The sequence below is a fragment of the Seriola lalandi genome, unplaced genomic scaffold, assembly GCF_002814215.2.
Source record: "Seriola lalandi dorsalis isolate HSWRI2012SDOR001 ecotype SW California unplaced genomic scaffold, Sedor1 jcf7180002054349, whole genome shotgun sequence".
NCBI classification, from domain to species: Eukaryota; Metazoa; Chordata; class Actinopteri; order Carangiformes; family Carangidae; genus Seriola; species Seriola lalandi.
In genome coordinates, this window is record NW_019524902.1 from 178762 (window position 1) to 196616 (window position 17855).

Here is a 17855-nt window from a genome sequence, read left to right on the forward strand (position 1 = left end):
TGAACAAACCAGAAGAAAAAGCAGGTGAAAAGGAGCAGAAAGAGGAGCTGGAGGGCGACCTGGCAGAAGTGCCATCACAAGTGGAGGAGCCTCCTTCTGACGGTCCAACTGAAGATCAAGAGCCCACACAAAATCAGGACAATGTAAAGGAAGACGTCTCTGCCGAAACACAAGAGACTGCTTCTCAGCCCAGCCCTGCCAGAACCAACTCAGGCCGAGGACGACCCCCCAAAACCAGCCCCCTTTCTGCCCAGAAGAAGACGCCTGTAAAGAAGGAAGGAGGGAGCACCGAACAAGATGCACCTGGATTTCAGGACGACCCCTCTGACGCCGACTATACGCCCAGTAAGTCCTTATTTAGAGAAACAAAGTGTTGAAGGCCCACCTGATGCCTCAGTGTCTGTAAATGTGTTGATCATTTTATTTGACAAATAAACAAGGAGATATTTTCTCTTGATTTACAGAGTCACAGCTGAAATCTGGCGGCAGCTCGTCCTACATGAGCTCTCGAGGGAGAAGAATCAGAAAACCTCCTCGACGAAACTTCCCACCCGGTGAGCTGCAGCCTGAACAGCACATTTCCCCTTAAACACCTGGACTATTGAACCATTCCTGTTTATTATTAACTGTTATTATAACTAATGAGCTGCTGGTCACTTGAATTTCCCCTCTGGGATAGATAAAGTATATATCTGTCTATCTAAACTTTACACCGGTTACGAACTGTGTCGAGTATCATCAAACACAAACATTCAGGATTTTCTAGCACTGCATTTGATCAGTTATCAGTGAGATGTTAATGGCTTTAAAAGTAGTAGTAGTATTTTTAATTCAGTCATCACATATAATCCAGTAAAAATTAACAATATAGACAGAAAAAACACAAAAAACTAAGTCAACCGACTTTATATATGCCGACCTATATTCTTATCAATTTAAGCTGCCCGCTAAAAATAAAATAAAATTGTTCACACTTGTAACCCTCATAAACAGCTGTTGACCACTCTTTTGAAAGCCAAAAGCGAATAACACATTTGTAAATTTATATTAACATTATTCCATAATTTAACCCTTAACAATAGAAATTTTTACAGCTTTATTGTACAGTAAACTCACAAACAGCTCTCAGATCATATTTGCTCTCTTGTGCTGAAAAAACCTTTTGCACACAGTGTGGAAGTGACATTAATTTAGCTCTGAACTTTATTTTAAAATAATAAACTGAATCAGTACATTTCATAGCATGAGAATGTAGAAACATTGGATGAGCGTGATCATAGTCACCAGCCTTATCCATAATAGGTATGGCTAACCCCGTTTTAAAGGTAGACACTTCCGCACAGTAAGTTATATAGGGAAGTATAGGTGAGCAGTAAATTAAATACAAGGCTTTGTAATTTAACATATCCCTAGATTTATACAGAATTGCTACTGACTTGGATATTTTTTCTTTAATATGATCAATATGTTGTTTCCATGTTAGTTTATGATCAATCACATCAAAGGGGCTTTCTGAACTCTGCATAGGGTTTTCTATTTGAGCAGTTGCTGTTGTCAAGATACTAAACAGTTTGTTTCTCTCATCGTCATCGTCACAGACAACGACTCAGAGGATGAAGACACGTCAAAGACGAAACCCGAGAAGAAGGTGACGGAGCCGGCTCAGGTGGCCGAGGACCAGGAGGAGGAAGACTCTGGGGAGGCTGGTGATGGGGGAACTGATGATGATGAAGATGATGATGAAGATGAAGAAGAGGAGGCCGGTGAGGAAGATGGCGAGGACGGCCAGCAGGCGGGAGGAGGTGACTCCAGCGGCGAGAGAGACGGGAGACAAACCCAGGCAGCGTCGATGAGCAGCCGCTCCGAGTCAAAGCCTTACAGCTCCGTGACGCACAAATGTGAGGTGAGAAAGTTTGTGTCCAGGGGAGGAAGAAAATAAATAAATAAAATAAAAGTACGTTTTACAATTTGTAACGTCTTTAATTTAGTGTTTTGACTTGTGAGGCATCAGGTACATTCAGCTCTTTAGTGCTGAGGCCTCGAAGCTGATGGGAACGAGGAACCTCCAGTGATTCTGGTTGGTTGTTGATGTTGTTATTAAAAATGGCGGCCAGCTCACTCTTCGTGACATGTTTTTCTTTCTTTCCTCCAGGACTGTGGGAAGAAATTCACCCACACTGGTAATTTCAAGAGACACATGCGCATTCACACGGGAGAGAAGCCGTTCAGCTGTCGGGACTGCAACAAGGCTTTCTCTGACCCAGCAGCCTGTAAAGCCCACGAGAAAACACACAGGTGAGTCATTCGTTTCTATTCAGAGACGTTTATCTCACCTGACACCTGCCGCTGAGCTCTGTCGGGTTTTGTGTCTCAACCTTGAGCTGCTGTCTCCTCCCGCAGCCCTCTGAAGCCGTACTGCTGCTCCACCTGCGGGAAGAGCTACCGCCAGATCAGCCTGCTCAACCTGCACCGCAAACGCCACACAGGTGAGGCGCGCTACAGCTGCGACGTGTGCGGCAAGCTCTTCACCACATCCGGAAACCTGAAGCGGCATCAGCTGGTGCACAGCGGCGAGAAGCCGTATCACTGCGACTACTGCGAGAAGGCCTTTTCTGACCCCACGGCCAAGATGCGACACCTGGAGACGCACGACACGGAGAAGGGCAACAAGTGTCCACACTGCGAGAAACGCTTCAACCAGGTAAACGGCGTGTTTGTGAACGTTTTAGCTTTCCAGCCGCAGTTACACCTGTCTTCATAAAACACAACTTTTCCAGAACTTTCTGAAAGGTGTTTTTAATAATTTTATAATAATAATAATTTTTCATCCCATGTGCGTTCGCTTGTGACCAAACCTTTCCTGATTGTTGTGTGTTTCTCTTCAGCTGGGAAATCTGAAGGCTCACTTAAAAATCCACATTACAGACGGGCCTCTCAAGTGCAAAGAGTGTGGCAAACAGTTCACCACTTCAGGTATATATATTATATATTTATATATATATTATATATTAACTGCTTTGTTCTGCTGTTATTCTTGACTTGTAAGTTTACGTCTACGGCCGTAACTCACAAATTCATAAACTAATTATGACCCAACTTAAGGATAAAATGAAGTAATGACATCGTACATCCAAAAGGTCAAAGGTCAGCTTCACCGTGACATCATAATGTTCTGCATAAAACACTTCTGGCCATTATTCAATGCTGTAACTCAGGAAGGAGAGACTGTGACCGTGTTTCCTGGGTCTTGGCTGTTCGGCAGCGAGGAAACAACCTTGGGGCAGTAATTCTAGTTTCGGGTGAAAGTCTCTCAGCCTCTCAGTATAGAGACTTTGTACCTGTCAAAGAAATGTCCCGGTGGCATGTGGATCCCTCAGAACTAAAGTGGGACCAGTAAAGATCAGTTCAGTGACAGCAGACATTAAATCAGGCGGCACAGAACAAATCAGAAACATATTCTTAAAAAGGAGATTTAATGCTTTGCTTAGTTTATACTTTAAACAATATGTTTACTAAATTCTGCTTCGAGTTCTACTCTACTAGGTAAAATAAAAAGGTAGATGCAGAAACTGCTGCTGCTGATGTTTCTTGATCGTCCTTGAACCTTTAAATGTGTCGGATACAATTGTCTGGTTCACTCTGAGTTGGGACTTTATTCGTACAATTAGATTATTTGATTGGTTGACCGGCAGAAAGTTAATTTGAATCTATAAATAAAACGTTATTGGTTATTAGTGATTTGTGAAGGCTGTTGTGTATGTTTTTATTCCACAGATTAATTCATGATGAAAATAATTATTAGTTGCAGCCTCACTGTCGTCACATGATTTCAGTTAAAGTTAATAAGCTGCTGCCAGTATTGTTAACAGAGCTCCAGTTCACTCTTTATACAGATGCCTGTTGTATTGAGCCAAACACCTGACATGTGAGATCTTGTGCTGGGTGGGAATCTACAAGGGGATTCTTTGTCCTCAGTAACTGACATTTAACTTACAGTCATCTCCGACACACGGACTGAGCTTCAACTTTAGATTCTTTGATGACATATAAGCTACTGTGTAATATAATGATCAATTATAGTATAATCACGCCATGGCTATGTTAGTGTTATATTTACCATTCAGAGGATTTCAGACCCTCTTTTCTGGAGCAGTTCCTGCTGCTTTCACTTACTGTGCGTTTTATCTTGAGGAAGTTGACTTGTGGAGTTAATAATTATAATAATTAATAATAATAGTTTATATAGCACTTTTAAAAATGAGGGTTTACAAAGTGCTTTGACATAAACGCACAAACAAACAAGAGAACAATGGCAGAAGAACCCTAAAAAACAACAGCGACATATAAACTCCATAAGAACCCGAGCAAGCAAAACAAGAACCCAACAACATGACCTGAGAACAGGAGGATCAAAGTCAGATGTAAGATGATGTCAGCAGGGAAAGGGAATAGGAATAATAAAACAAGGTATTGGCACTAAAACAATATAAAGCAACAGAATGAGATAAAAATAAAATGCAATAAAATAAGGCAAAGGATCGATAAAGAAAATAAAAATAAAAGAAACTAAAAACATTTGTAAAGAGATAAAACAATAAGGAATGAAATAAAGATGATAAGGATAAATGAAAACCATAAAACAATAAAAGGAAATAAAAGCAATACAAAGAAGTTGAGGATGTTAGGGAACTAAAGCAATTAGGAAAGTAATTTTAAAAAAAATGATAGTCTAAGAAATAAAGGATGATAGAAAGACAATAAGAAGACGACATCACATAAAAGCAAGTCTGTAAAAGTGAGTTTTAAGAAGTGACTTAAAGGAAGTCACAGATTCTGCACGCCTTATCTCCTCGGGCAGGTCGTTCCAAAGCCGGGGGGGCGTGATGGCAGAAGCGCGGCAGTTCTGATATGTAGCTTGGAGCTTTAAAAACTGAAAAGTGAGTTGTTTCTTTGCTTTGAGTCACTTGGTCTGACCTTTGACCTCTGACCTCTGATGATGTCTGCTTTTTTTTTTAGGAAATCTGAAGAGACACCTGCGGGTTCACAGCGGGGAGAAACCGTATGTCTGCGTTCACTGTCAGAGAGCTTTCAGCGACCCCGGAGCTCTGCAGCGACATGAACGCATCCACACAGGTACGCCCCGCACAGTCAGACCGACAGCAACACACAGTGATATCATCCACATGCCGCCGTGATGAGACTATAACCAATGTGTTGCAGGAGAGAAGCCCTGCGTCTGTCTTATCTGCGGCAAAGCCTTCACCCAGGCCAGCTCGCTTATCGCTCACGTCCGCCAGCACACGGGAGAGAAGCCTTATGTGTGTGATCGCTGCGGCAAAAGGTGAGAGCAGATACAGTGATACTGTAATAATAGGCTCATTTTTCAAACTCACTTGTGCCATGGAAACATAACCTGAGGTCATCCAAAGACGAGATCTGGAAATATGTGAGAACGCGTTGGTTAAAAGTTTGACTCAAGGGGAAACACAGATCACATGTATCTGCAGGAGGGGAGTGTTTGTTTAAATTACAGTTTTGTACTGACATGAAATTCTAAACATAAACTACTAGATACGTGAAGTAAGTGAGAACTGACACTTTAAATACAATGATACAGGAAACCAGATGATGTATCTCTCTGGACAGGTTTGTGCAATCCAGTCAACTGGCCAATCACATTCGGCACCATGACAACGTCCGTCCACACAAGTGTCAGATGTGCAACAAAGCATTTGTCAATGTGGGAGACCTGTCGAAGCACATCATCATACACACAGGTGAGGACAAACTGACTATGGCTGACTTTCTTTTTTTTTTTTTTTTACACTTAAATCTTCATTGAGTTTTCACAATAATATACACACATATACACAACCAAATACAAAATAAAATAACAGTGGAGTTTGGAAATATCTCAATATTCATGGAACAATTTAAATTAGATATTAATTGGGTCTGTTTTGTGTCTCATATAAATGGTCCATTTTCCCCAGTTCTTTTTAAACGTATTCTCTCAAAACATATGTCGACTTCTCCATGATGAAAATGTCTTGGACAGTTTGCAGCCACTGTTCCTGATGTGGAGCGTTTACATTCAGCCAGTTTCTGATAACAGCTTTCTTACCTGCTGCGAGTAGAACTGCCGTCAGGTAGAGATCTTATCTCATCACGGTACTTTTATTGTTCCCAAGACACAACGCAGGACTACTATTTGGAATTTCGTATCCCAAAATATTTGTAACAGCTGCATTAACATTTTCCCAATCCACCTTATCTCTGTGCATCCAGATGAACTCAGAGCTTCCATCCTTAAATCTTCGGTTCTCTCCTGCTCCCTCAGGGGAGAAACCTTTCCTGTGTGATAAATGCGGCCGAGGGTTCAACCGTGTGGACAACCTCCGCTCCCACGTCAAGACCGTCCACCACGGCAAGGCCGGCATGAAGCGGCTGGTCGTAGCCGGGGGCAGCGCGGACGAGGGGGCTGATGTGTGCGCAGGCACGGCCACCTCTGACAACGAAATCAACATAGTTACCGTAACCACGGAGGACATCGTCACCCTGGCAACCGAGGCCCTGGCAGGCAGTGCCGTAGCTCAGCTGACAGGTCAGACAGCATCCTCAAAATGTCAATATCCTGACAAGGACCTGATGAATGCTGCAGATAATAATAAAAGAAGCATGGGGGGGGGGTGAAAGGGCTCAGGCATCGGTAGGTGTTTGTTTACCTCGTGTCATGTGTCCGTTCACAGTAGTTCCAGTGGCGGCTTCAGTGTCGGCAGATGAGACCGAGGCTTTGAAAGCTGAAATCACCAAAGCCGTAGAGAAAGTGCAAGAAGCAGGTAAAAACTCACTCTGTGAACTCAGACAACTGTATTTGAACAATTTTGTACTATTAGAAAAAAATACAAGCAATCAGCAAATCACAGGGGCTCGGGAATTTAAAATATAACAGTAGGGTTGAAAGAAACAGAAATACAATAGCCTCTTTAAAACATGACACTGACAGAAATTCTGCATGTACACATATGTAATCAATGAATGCTACAAATAAATAGTGTACAGTTGTGATAACTTGTAACAAATTTAAGTATGGTATTATTCACTATCCTGCTGTGTTTAGTTTCATTCTAAGTCAAACCACTGAAAGACAAGGAGGTTGTCAGACAGTCCAGGTGGAAATGTAGAATTATTATGTAGATTTGAAAACACAATGACAAATATGAATGAATGTCAACTCTTCTTCTGTTCCCAGACCCCAACACGCAGATCTTATACGCTTGTGATTCATGTGGTGATAAATTCTTGGATGCGAGCTCCCTGGCCCAGCACGTTCGCATCCACACAGCTCAGGCCTTGGTCATGTTTCAGGCAGATTCTGACTTCTACCAGTACACCACAGCTACCACTGCTGAGGGGGATACCGCCACAACATGGCAACCCACAACTGAGCAGGTCATTCAGGAAGGGGAAAACTGATCTGCCGTGCCCAGGACAGAAAGGGAGAAGCAGAGGGGGGGAGGATGGAGAAGTGGAAACCCACACAGCAGAGGTGGAGGAGGAGAAAGAAGAGGAGTTGGAATGTGAACGTCAGGCGTCGTGGAGCAGATTTGTGAAGAGTGTAAGAAATATTTTTGTGAAAGAAATCTAATTTATACAGGAGGAAGAAATGCAAGAAATAAAGTGAGTCGGTGATGAGGTCTCAGAGTTTCAGCCTCCCAAACTTTACCTAAACTGGATTCATAAAACACAACAGTTTTTAAACAATTTCATTTTAGGATTTATAGTCATAAATCATGTTTTATGCAGTCAGTCCTAATTCCAGCAAACCAGGCGAGATTCATTGATTTGGTAAATATTGTCAAGAAGTCTTTCAGAGATGGTTATACTATGTATAGTTTGTTTATTATTAGACTGAAATGCAGGATTGTGCATTGTCCTTTGTATAAAACATCACAACTCAGTCTTACCTTATATAACTTGAAGAACTCTGTGTTATTTTTCCATTTCACTCAGGTGAAATATGTACATGCCCCTTAAACAGTGGAAATATTTTATTGTACTTAGTAGAAGTATTTTCACGGAAAGCACATTATACAGAGATTATTTACATAGACATGTAGGGGTACTAAAGATTTAAGAAGTGGGATGCCATTTATTCTTGTCCTGGCAAACACTGCAAATGCTTTGCATGTGTAATATTTGTATATTTGTGATGTGTCCTCTAAGTCTTATTACCTCTGATAAAAAAAACAAATATTTGTGGTGACAACAAACTGGTCAACAATTCTCAGTTTTACTATGATTGCAAGACAGCTTTTGTTTTTATTGCAGTAAACTGATCACACTGGTATGAAGTATTTTGTCTGTTTATATTAACACCTGCAAGATGCTCGATTAAATATCAGTTACATAGACACACTGGTAGTCATCAACGGATCAATAAAGAATCATCACAGTCTGACCTGTCTTGTGTTACGCTGTTGTTTTTTTAATAAAAAACAATAGACTGTTGATTTTTCCTTACATTGCTCAGGAAATTCCTAGAATATCATGGGATTAAGAATTGTGCATTCCTGGCACATAAAGTAATAAGATATATAAATTCAATTAGGAAAAATTAGGCATTTAACAAAAATATAGCATAATAACTTGTTTCAAATTAGATAAGCATAAACAAACGTGCATGAATTATATTTTAAAATTATTTAGAAAATCTAACTCAACTGTTTTAAAGTCAGAATTGCTGGCCCTGGTTATAATTCAATAAATAAGGTTGAGACTTCCGTGATTGTCAGTCTTACAATAAATCTTTCACCCCATTGGTGGAATCGCAGTCGGGGGGGTGACGCGTTCCTCTCTGTGATTGGCTAGATCACGGGGTCAAAGTTAACTCGTCTGCTAAGCTGACGTCCACTTCTGCAGCAAAAATGGCGTCGCTGACAGCAGTCGTGCAGACAAACCGGACCGGTTCTGTATCATCGTCCAAAAAACGGACCGCAACGATGACCCAGAGGAGGTTTAGACTTCTGGACAACAATGTCCTTTTATTCCTGTCATTAGCCTCCATGTTGCATTGTGCTCTGGCCGACGGAAAGACGTTGGTTCTGCTGGACAACCTCAACATCAGAGACACCCATTCAATGTTCTTCCGCAGTCTGGCAGGTAAGAACGAGATGCATGCTTATCTTTAACCTATAAATACCTTCTTGTATAGTGTTATAGATCCCGATTGTAATGCTAAAATGTCTCTGGTAGGGAATATAGAGCCGTTGGGACTTGGTTTTGTAGACGTTAGCTTCACGCTACACAGAAACGCTGCTAATGCTAGCTTAGCTGTGCTATGTTAGCTATACCTCTCCAAACTTTATTAAAGTCTCTGGCAGTTTTAACTTATTTTTAACTTACTAAGATACTTTTTATACTTTGTAATCTTTACTTATACTGCACTGAATCGATTCGGGGACGCTCTTCATTTCGGCATACCTCTAGTAAACTAGAGTAAACTTTACCTCTAGTAAAGATCATAATTTTAGACGAACTTAATATTTTATGATCAATTTGGCGGTTACCCTTAACCAAAGATCCACTTATGCCCGATGCAAGTGATCGAGAGTACTACTATAATAATTAGGTTGTTAACAGGATGTTACCATGTTATTCTGAATTAATGATTATGTGGGCTTGCTAATGCAACTTCAGAAAATTCGCCTTAAAGATACCCTCAGTGGTATATAATGGTCTTATAGCTTTCGAGTTATAGTGCAGAGGTTAGCAATCCTTTGAAACTTTAACATCGTTCAGGTTACTGCAGAGATGCATAAGTCTGTCACTGTTTTAGTGCCGCTGATAATGTGCCTCTCCTTTTCAGATCGCGGCTTTGACGTCACATTCAAGACAGCTGATGATCCCTCCCTCTCTCTGATCAAATACGGCCAGTTCCTGTATGACCATTTAATCATCTTCGCGCCTTCAGTTGAAGGTAAATTTCACTCTTTTAAATTCAGAATGGAGTTAATCAGTTTTATGGCTTGTGTTTGCCCTTGCTGAAGCAATCTGTAAAATGTATTCTTTGTGGTCACCTGCAGACTTTGGAGGAAATATAAATGTGGAGACTATTACATCCTTCATTGACGGTGGAGGCAATGTCCTGGTTGCTGCTAGTTCAGATATCGGTCAGTTGGTTTCTAACAGCTTTTTGCTCCAATATTGCATCATTGGAAATACTGGAATATTGTCATATATTAATGCTTTTCTCTTGTTACATAGGTGACCCTCTGAGGGAGCTGGGCAGTGAGTGTGGCATTGAGTTTGATGAGGAGAAGACTGCTGTCATTGACCATCACAACTACGACGTGTCTGATCCTGGAGAGGTAAACAGAAATCTATGGGCACAGGAACTTTGTTTCACAAATCCAGTTTTAAGAACTTAACATTGTTATTTACATTGTCTCTTGTCTGCAGCACACCCTGATTGTCGCTGACCCAGAGAACCTGCTGAAAGCTCCCACTATTGTCGGCAAACCCACCAATAAACCAGTTTTATTCAAGGGTGTTGGGTAAGCACAACTAAATGAAGTTTAAATTGGAACATCCAAGTGTCATCTGTAACACGTGCAGCACTAAATGACTATAATATACTGAATTTGGGAGGGTGCTGAGATTTCTAGCAATAATGAATCACTGTTTTACTTGTTTACAAATTTTACTTTTTACTTTGAGCAGCACCTCACTAGGTTAACTTTACTGTGCTAGGCTGTAACAGAGACTTTTGAAGGACGGCGTTTGATGTTGCACCTGTTTATTAATGTTCAAAGGTTAAATGTATGACTCGCCACAATGCAAACCAGAGGAACACTTTTCTAAACATGCCGCCCTCTCTTCCAGCATGGTGGCAGACCCAGACAACCCTCTTGTCCTGGACATCCTCACTGGCTCTTCCACCTCTTACTCCTTTTTCCCTGACAGACCCATCTCTCAGGTAACATCACTGACATCATCAGAAATAACAGATTGTGAATTTAGAACAAGTTTAATCCAGAAGAAAAGTGGTATCCATATAGTATATAGATCTTCTTCTGTCCTGAGCTTGTTTAATAGCATCTTATTTGCTGTCATCACCTCACTGTATTAAAGAAGAAGATTTAACATCACTTACTTTACCTATACCTAATAATTCATTTTCACTTCTCCAGTATCCACATGCTGTTGGCAAGAACACCCTGCTGATTGCTGGCCTCCAGGCCAGGAACAATGCCAGAGTGGTTTTCAGTGGCTCCCTGGACTTCTTCAGCGACGCCTTCTTCAACTCTGCTGTGCAGAAGGCCACACCCGGGTCCCAGAGGTGAGCCACTGTGCATCACACCCCTGGATACTATTACAGTCTCTACTTAACAAAAACCAAAACTGTAATATGTGACTGCAATGACAGTTGGGCAGTTTGCTGATATTTTTTTTGCTTAATAGCAGCATTTTAAAATTTAGACCTTTGCATGTTCAAATGGAAACTTCTCAAGCAACACCAAAGAAGGAAAGGGGGGAAATGGACTCTTATCCTCCTGTTGACAAACAATAAAAACATTGATTACAGAACTTACATTATAATTGATCAAATAAACTGCATCCCATCAGAGGCTGATTGTCCAGGTTACAGTCCACGGTGGTTAAAGCCCTCTTCTCCTTGTTGTGGTCTTTGTCAGGCACAAGCAGACCGGGAACATGGAGCTCGCCGAGGCTCTGTCCCGTTGGGTGTTCAAGGAGGCCGGAGTCCTCAGAGTGGGAGCTGTTACCCATCATCCTGTGGGAGAGAACACTCCCCCAGCAGCATACACCATCACTGACCTTGTGGTGAGTTTCATGTGAACAGTCATCACCCTGAAGGTGTTTGTTTTTTTTAGCCTGAATGAGGAGTGTTGTACTTGTACATCTCAATCATTGTAAAACGTTCCCATGCAGGAATACAGCATCGTCATCGAGATGTTGTCCGAGGGCCGCTGGGTCCCCTTCGATGGAGATGATATTCAGCTGGAGTTTGTGAGGATCGATCCCTTCGTCAGGACTTACCTCAAGAAAAATGGTGCGTTTCTGTTCTTGTTAACTTATTTAAAACACACCTTCGCTGTCATAAACTGTGTCCACTATTAAAAACTGTGTCGTATCTCTGCTAGGAGGTAAATACAGCGTCCAGTTCAAACTGCCTGATGTGTACGGAGTCTTCCAGTTCAAGGTGGACTACAACCGACTGGGGTACACACACCTCTACTCCTCCACTCAGGCAAGTTCATCAGACTGTTCGACCTCACCTGGGCTTATCAACATATATTTTTTTTTACCACGCTTAATATCCTAGTTGCCTTCTGCTCAACATATTCTGTGGTGAAGTGTGGATATTTTCTGTGCACCCATCACTGTGCAGTTAAGCTGACCCTTAGGACAAGCTCCTAAAACCGTGGTGTATTATCTAAGAGTTTTGCCCTTGTTGATAATAGACACATGAATGAATGGTGGGCTAATTTCTACAACTGCTTTTCTTTACCACAGGTATCGGTGCGTCCCCTGCAGCACACTCAGTACGAGCGCTTCATCCCCTCAGCCTTCCCATACTACGCCAGCGTCTTCTCTATGATGTCGGGGCTCTTTGTCTTCAGCATTGTCTTCCTGCACATGAAAGAGAAGGAGAAGTCAGACTAATGCAGACAAACAGGGAAGGGGGAAAAGGAGATTATAAAATTTGAACTTGTGGTGTGAAGAGTAGAAATTGAATGTCTTGAATCTTCACGCAGGGACTTGGACAGCAGTCCTCCATTAAAAATACAGTTTCTGTTCGGTTATTGGGTCTCTCAACTAATCGGGGTCTCGAGGACAAAAGGGGGTGCTGACTGTAATGCAATACAGTGGTTGCTTTTTTTTTTTAATTTTTTTTTTTTCCTTCCCAACTTTGACATCACTAAAACATCTGTATATGTTCTGAAGTCCGTCAGTGTTTGTATAAAGTTGCTTTACATTTGATAAAATGATCTCCTAAGTAGAGCACTTGCCTTGGAACATGAAAGAAATCCATCTTAAAAATTTGACCCATATTTTCTCAATCAGGAAACGTTATTGTGGAAACGACATGCACTGAATATGCCAACAGTTTTTGTTTTTGTTTTGTTTTTGATAAGACTTTAATGTGTTTCCAAAAAAAGCTGGAGTCATCTTAACAATAAAATACTGACATTCCACTTAATAGAAACCCCTGCCATTTTTATGACATGACATAATGGTGTGATTTTTCACAATGCATTTAAAGCAGTCTCATAGACCTAAAACATTCATTTTGAATATTGAATATTGTGACGTACGGTCACGGAGACTAAGGTGTTGATCTGGACACTAGTTACGCCAGACCCAGTATGAAAATATGGTCATTTAAATCTGTATCAGCTTTTAAAAATAACAAATTTAGTATAATTATACAGCATGACTTAATTTTGATTTTTAGTGACTTTTGAGGCCATAGATCTATACACCATTCCTCTGTCGTTCTTTGTAGTCAATCTGAATGAACGGACAGCATGAACCAATTCAAAAAGATTTATTTAAGAGTAAATTAAGTTAAAACAGTCTTGGGCATGACAGTCATTAAACAAAAGAAACAAATCAAATTCCAACAAAAAAAGATGATTATTTTTATATATTTTAAGAAAATTTTTGTAAAGAAAAATTTACATACATTTTAAAAAGGACAAATACGTATTTTAAGTGACAGACATCTTCAGACAAACATTTCAGAATAGATAGCCTATTAACTGCTGACCTGGACATCTCAAAGTAATGGAGAATCAAAGTAACGTTCAAGATCAAATAGAAACAGTTTAAATGAGGGAATTTATTTAAGATATTTCGCCTTATGAATATGACATTTTCCTAGTAAAATGAGGAGGTTAATATTGCATAAATTGTTATCTTTACAAACAAAATATGTGAAAATAATTTTCTGTCCAATGTTGATGACACGTGATGTTTTGCGTGATATGTAAATTTCAGAGTCTTTCCAGAATGTAGTACAATATGAGCAACCGTAGAACAAATGAATTATGCTTTCATGTTCAGTCTTACAAAAAGTACATTTGTTATCAATTTTCGTAAATCATTGTTGGATTAATTTTTATATGATATTTTCAGATGTATTTCTCAACTTTTGTTTGTGATGCAGAATCTTAAAGGAACATGACGGTTAATATCTGTGTCCTCCTACACGTTAATGAGGCGTACAACGGCTAGTGATGACGTAGCCCATTGACTGAAGGGGTTCAGTCTAGAGCATTTAGGTTAGTAGCACAAAAAGTTTGATGTAATTCGCTATTTAGGCAAATTCGCGAAAAGCTAACTTAAAGTAATTCAAGACAGCTAACCAGAGGACTCAAACGGAGAGTATGGAATATAAAACTGCCGCTAAAATTTACCCATGTTTGGATTCTAAAAGTTGCTAGCCACCCCCGGCTTGAGTAACGTTTAAGAAAAAAAGTCAAGTGGCTACAGCTAACGCGAAGCTAGGCAAACATTACTTGGCTAACCGGAGCCGTTGACAGCGGTCGACATATCACGCTGCTTGCAAGGCGTTAACATGAAAGTTGTGAGCTAACACTAACAGCGCTGTTAGAAAAGATCAGTGTGTACAGTTGACAGCTTTAGCCCTGTCGTTAGTTTGGGAGCCAGCTGCACTGGAGGACAAGATCATGTTAGCTAGCTAAGGCGGGCGGCGTTAGCATTAGCAAAACAAGAGCTCTGCTTCGGGAGTCAGCTGACAACCTGCTGTAAGCTGCCAACAGACCAGTGATGGATCAACTGAAAGTAAAGGATCGTATATTGGAAAACATCTCCCTGTCTGTCAAGAAGGTAAGCGCTGCCCCATTGGTCAGCACACTTTTATATTGTCACAGGATTTAACCATTTTCACGTGATTAAGTTACTGTAGCTAACATTAGGTCAATCTTTTGTCTGCCAAAAAGGGCAACTTTCAAGTCGGGAGGGGGGGCATAACCAGCTCACTGTCAAGGAAGGGCCTTGCCCTTTCTGATACAATCAAAGTATTGATTATTCCCTATAATATCTCAATTCACTTTAATTTTCAAAGCTCCAGATATCTGTTGTCATGTTCTACTTTGTCTTTTTCACCATGGTGAACAGTAGTAACACCAAGCCCCTGTGTTTGCTCACTGCGGAATGTGTTGTTAACACACCTGCAGCCATAAAATGGACACATATTATTGCAACATCAGGGTTAGCGGTAGATCTTTGCTCCAAATTTCCATTCAACCTGTGAAATATTTTAGATCTTTATGTGCAAATAATGTCTGGCGTTGTGAAACCACCTCTATCACAACCTGACAGACAGCATTGCATCTTCCTCCTCCTACATGCATGTTTATACATTCACTCTCCACAACTGCGTGGCCTTTCTCATATAATTTTTCTCAGTTATTTCCCGTTACAACTCTACCAGACCCATAATCAGATGATTGCATTAGAAAGCACCATCTTAGTGTGTTTAATGCAGCAAGCCCAGAGTGTGTGTCCTACATCCATAATCTGCAAGTTTTATCTAAGTTTGTTTTTTAGGTCAATTAACCATATTATGTCTTTGATTGTAATGACAGCAAGTGTTTATGAAGTGTTACGCCTCAAGCTTCCTAGACAGTGTACAGTGTTTATCTCAGACAAACATTGCTTAGTCATGTGGAGATGGTCACAGGACACAAATTCTCTCTGTTTGGGTCAAAGCTCTGACCTACACTTGGGCTGCTCACGCTTCAGCACTCTGTATTAGGTTAAAGTTGAAGAACGCTCTGCAGGTCAGTGAAGTAGAGGGGACCACAATGGCACGCATTTAGCATCATCTGCAAATGATACCTTTTTAGTAGAGCAGTCAGTAGAAATTTAGTCTTCCAATAAGATACCTACTAGTGTAGTGCATTCAGAAGAGAAAATGTTGAGACTGCAGCACGTTTTGTGTTGCTTTTGCTCTGTATGCCAGCACACTGGGTTTGAAATAAAACAATGACTCTAGAAGGATAAAAGTGTCACCTTTTGATTATTAATCATATCTGCATCAGATCAACAACATAGGAATTGTAGCCCCTTTAATATGTAGTCTTCCAAATTGATGGGACCAAAAATACTTGAAAATACTTGGTTTAAGTCTCCAACCCACAGACATCATCATCATTTTCTGGTGATGCTCTCTCAGACCTGTGTTGCAGCAAACTTCACTTACTGCATGTTTCATTGGTTTCTTGTAAAACTGAAATACAAGGTGCACAAGCTCTGGAATCACAGCAGTCAAACACACTCATTTGGATTAGGTCAGTAGCATTCCACTGCTCGGCCCTAAATTCCTTTGTTACTTTGACTTTATGTTTTACTGTAGGATCATTGTCCTGCTGTACTGTGCGCTGTGTGGTTGTTTATTTATCGTATATGTTCTGTTTCATATCCTGTGTGCTGGATTACAAAACAATGAGATGACTCAATAATCATGTTATTAATTCATTACGGGTAATAGAGAACTCCCATTACTGGCTTGTTTGCATTAAAGTGATTTCATAATATCCACATTTGCATGCTTTTAAAAGCTCTTTCACCAACTTCCTCTGAGAGCAATTTACCATGCCATATTGGCTGAGCATCTGCGAATAAGAGCGTAATAGAGGTAATGGTGCACATAACAGTAAATTGCAACCTATGTTTTATGTTGGAGCTAGTTTCATGTTAATGCAATAATAAAAATGATAATAAATATATTCCTCTGCAACCAGTCATAATGAGTCCAACCTCACAGTCTATAATAAATACCATAATGAGTATAATTTGAAAATTGTATCTGTCGTTGCAACTTAAGAGATGTCGTAGCAACTTTGTAAGTTGGTGTAAAAGTGTCCTTCCCCCGGTGAAACAAATAGGAGAGAAATCATGTCTTTCTGCAGTTGCAGAGTTACTTTGCGGCCTGTGAAGATGAGACTCCAGCCATCAGAAACCACGACCGGGTCCTGCAGCGCCTGTGTGAACACCTTGACCATGCTCTGCTGTATGGGTAAGAGGCTTACTGAGAGTAGAGTGCACACTGGAGAGGGAAAGGTGCAGAGTCCAAGTAGTAATCTGATCTGTTGTGTGTTTTTTTTTTTTTTGTCATGCTGAAAGTCCCTTTTGTAACTGTTATTCTTCCATTTTCAGCATATACACAAGCCTCATGTTCCTCCATGTTAATTCTCACAACACATGCTTTTTGGGGGATTTTTACAGTGTTTAGACTCAAGCTACAAATAATTGATCAAGGTGTGGATGAATTTAGTTCCAGTGCATTCGCTCCACTGCTCTTTTCATTGTTTTCAACACTGCAGGCTGCAGGACATCTCCTCAGGCTACTGGGTCCTCGTCCTCCACTTCACCAGGAGAGAGGCTGTCCGCCAGATAGATGAGCTTCAGCACATAGCAACCAACCTCGGTCGAAGTGAGACATCTCTCTCATTCAGTCGAACACACTCACGTGCACAGTATACCTATAGAAAAGAAGTCCTCTCTGTTCTGTGCAGGTCGTGCGTGGTTATACCTGGCACTGAGTGAGAGCTCTTTAGAGAGCTACCTGCGCCTCTTCCAGGAGAACCAAGGATTACTGCAGAAGTATTATTTCAAGTAAGTCGTCTGTTTATCCTGATCTTGATTACCTGGAAAGAAAGGTCGAACCTCAGACTTTCAAAGTGATCAAGCAGTGTTTCCTCTAGGATTTTTTTCAGCAGTGGAGGCATGCTATCCGGGGGGGGGGTAAGAGTCAGTGGCAAAGTGTGTGTGTGTGTGTGTGTGTGTGTGTGTGTGTGTGT

General features: G+C 40.8%; 3 protein-coding genes across 6 annotated transcripts in view; all 3 read left to right on the plus strand.

Moving 5' to 3' along the window:
• Positions 1-8461, plus strand: part of zbtb17 (zinc finger and BTB domain containing 17) — a 9572-nt gene extending 1111 nt beyond the window's left edge. Inside the window, exons 2-13 of the mRNA XM_023407846.2 lie at positions 13-345; positions 465-554; positions 1599-1903; positions 2153-2295; positions 2401-2701; positions 2886-2973; positions 5017-5133; positions 5221-5341; positions 5647-5777; positions 6341-6604; positions 6750-6839; positions 7253-8461. Of these exons, the coding sequence (XP_023263614.1) occupies positions 13-345; positions 465-554; positions 1599-1903; positions 2153-2295; positions 2401-2701; positions 2886-2973; positions 5017-5133; positions 5221-5341; positions 5647-5777; positions 6341-6604; positions 6750-6839; positions 7253-7476 (2207 nt within the window). The 3' untranslated portion in view covers positions 7477-8461. The remainder of the gene's footprint in view (positions 1-12; positions 346-464; positions 555-1598; positions 1904-2152; positions 2296-2400; positions 2702-2885; positions 2974-5016; positions 5134-5220; positions 5342-5646; positions 5778-6340; positions 6605-6749; positions 6840-7252) is intronic.
• Positions 8462-8900: 439 nt separating this feature from the next.
• ddost (dolichyl-diphosphooligosaccharide--protein glycosyltransferase subunit (non-catalytic)) lies at positions 8901-13220 on the plus strand. Its single transcript, XM_087174415.1, has 11 exons — positions 8901-9162; positions 9869-9979; positions 10086-10172; positions 10267-10370; positions 10462-10556; positions 10885-10978; positions 11193-11341; positions 11697-11844; positions 11953-12073; positions 12165-12266; positions 12533-13220. Exons 1-11 carry the CDS (start codon positions 8928-8930, stop codon positions 12685-12687), a joined length of 1401 nt encoding a protein of 466 aa, XP_087030541.1. The 5' UTR covers positions 8901-8927; the 3' UTR covers positions 12688-13220.
• A 1039-nt stretch (positions 13221-14259) lies between these two features.
• The window catches only part of plekhm2 (pleckstrin homology and RUN domain containing M2), a 17753-nt gene continuing 14157 nt past the window's right edge, over positions 14260-17855 (plus strand). For 3 of the 4 annotated variants that reach the window (XM_023407864.2, XM_023407865.2, XM_023407866.2), the window contains exons 1-4: positions 14261-14877; positions 16965-17071; positions 17379-17488; positions 17571-17670. In XM_023407864.2, coding sequence (XP_023263632.1) covers positions 14818-14877; positions 16965-17071; positions 17379-17488; positions 17571-17670 — 377 coding nt within the window. In that variant the 5' untranslated portion in view covers positions 14261-14817. Of the gene's footprint in view, positions 14878-16964; positions 17072-17378; positions 17489-17570; positions 17671-17855 lie in introns of all 4 variants that reach the window. The other variant, XM_087174414.1, reaches the window with a different exon arrangement.

Coding starts and splice junctions, on each gene's coding strand:
- ddost (XM_087174415.1), top strand. CDS start 8,928: ATGGCGTCGCTGACAGCAGTCGTGCAGACAAACCGGACCGGTTCTGTA. Junction 10,173..10,266: donor TGCTGCTAGTTCAGATATCG/GTCAGTTGGTTT, acceptor CTTGTTACATAG/GTGACCCTCTGAGGGAGCTG. Junction 12,267..12,532: donor CACACACCTCTACTCCTCCA/CTCAGGCAAGTT, acceptor GCTTTTCTTTAC/CACAGGTATCGGTGCGTCCC.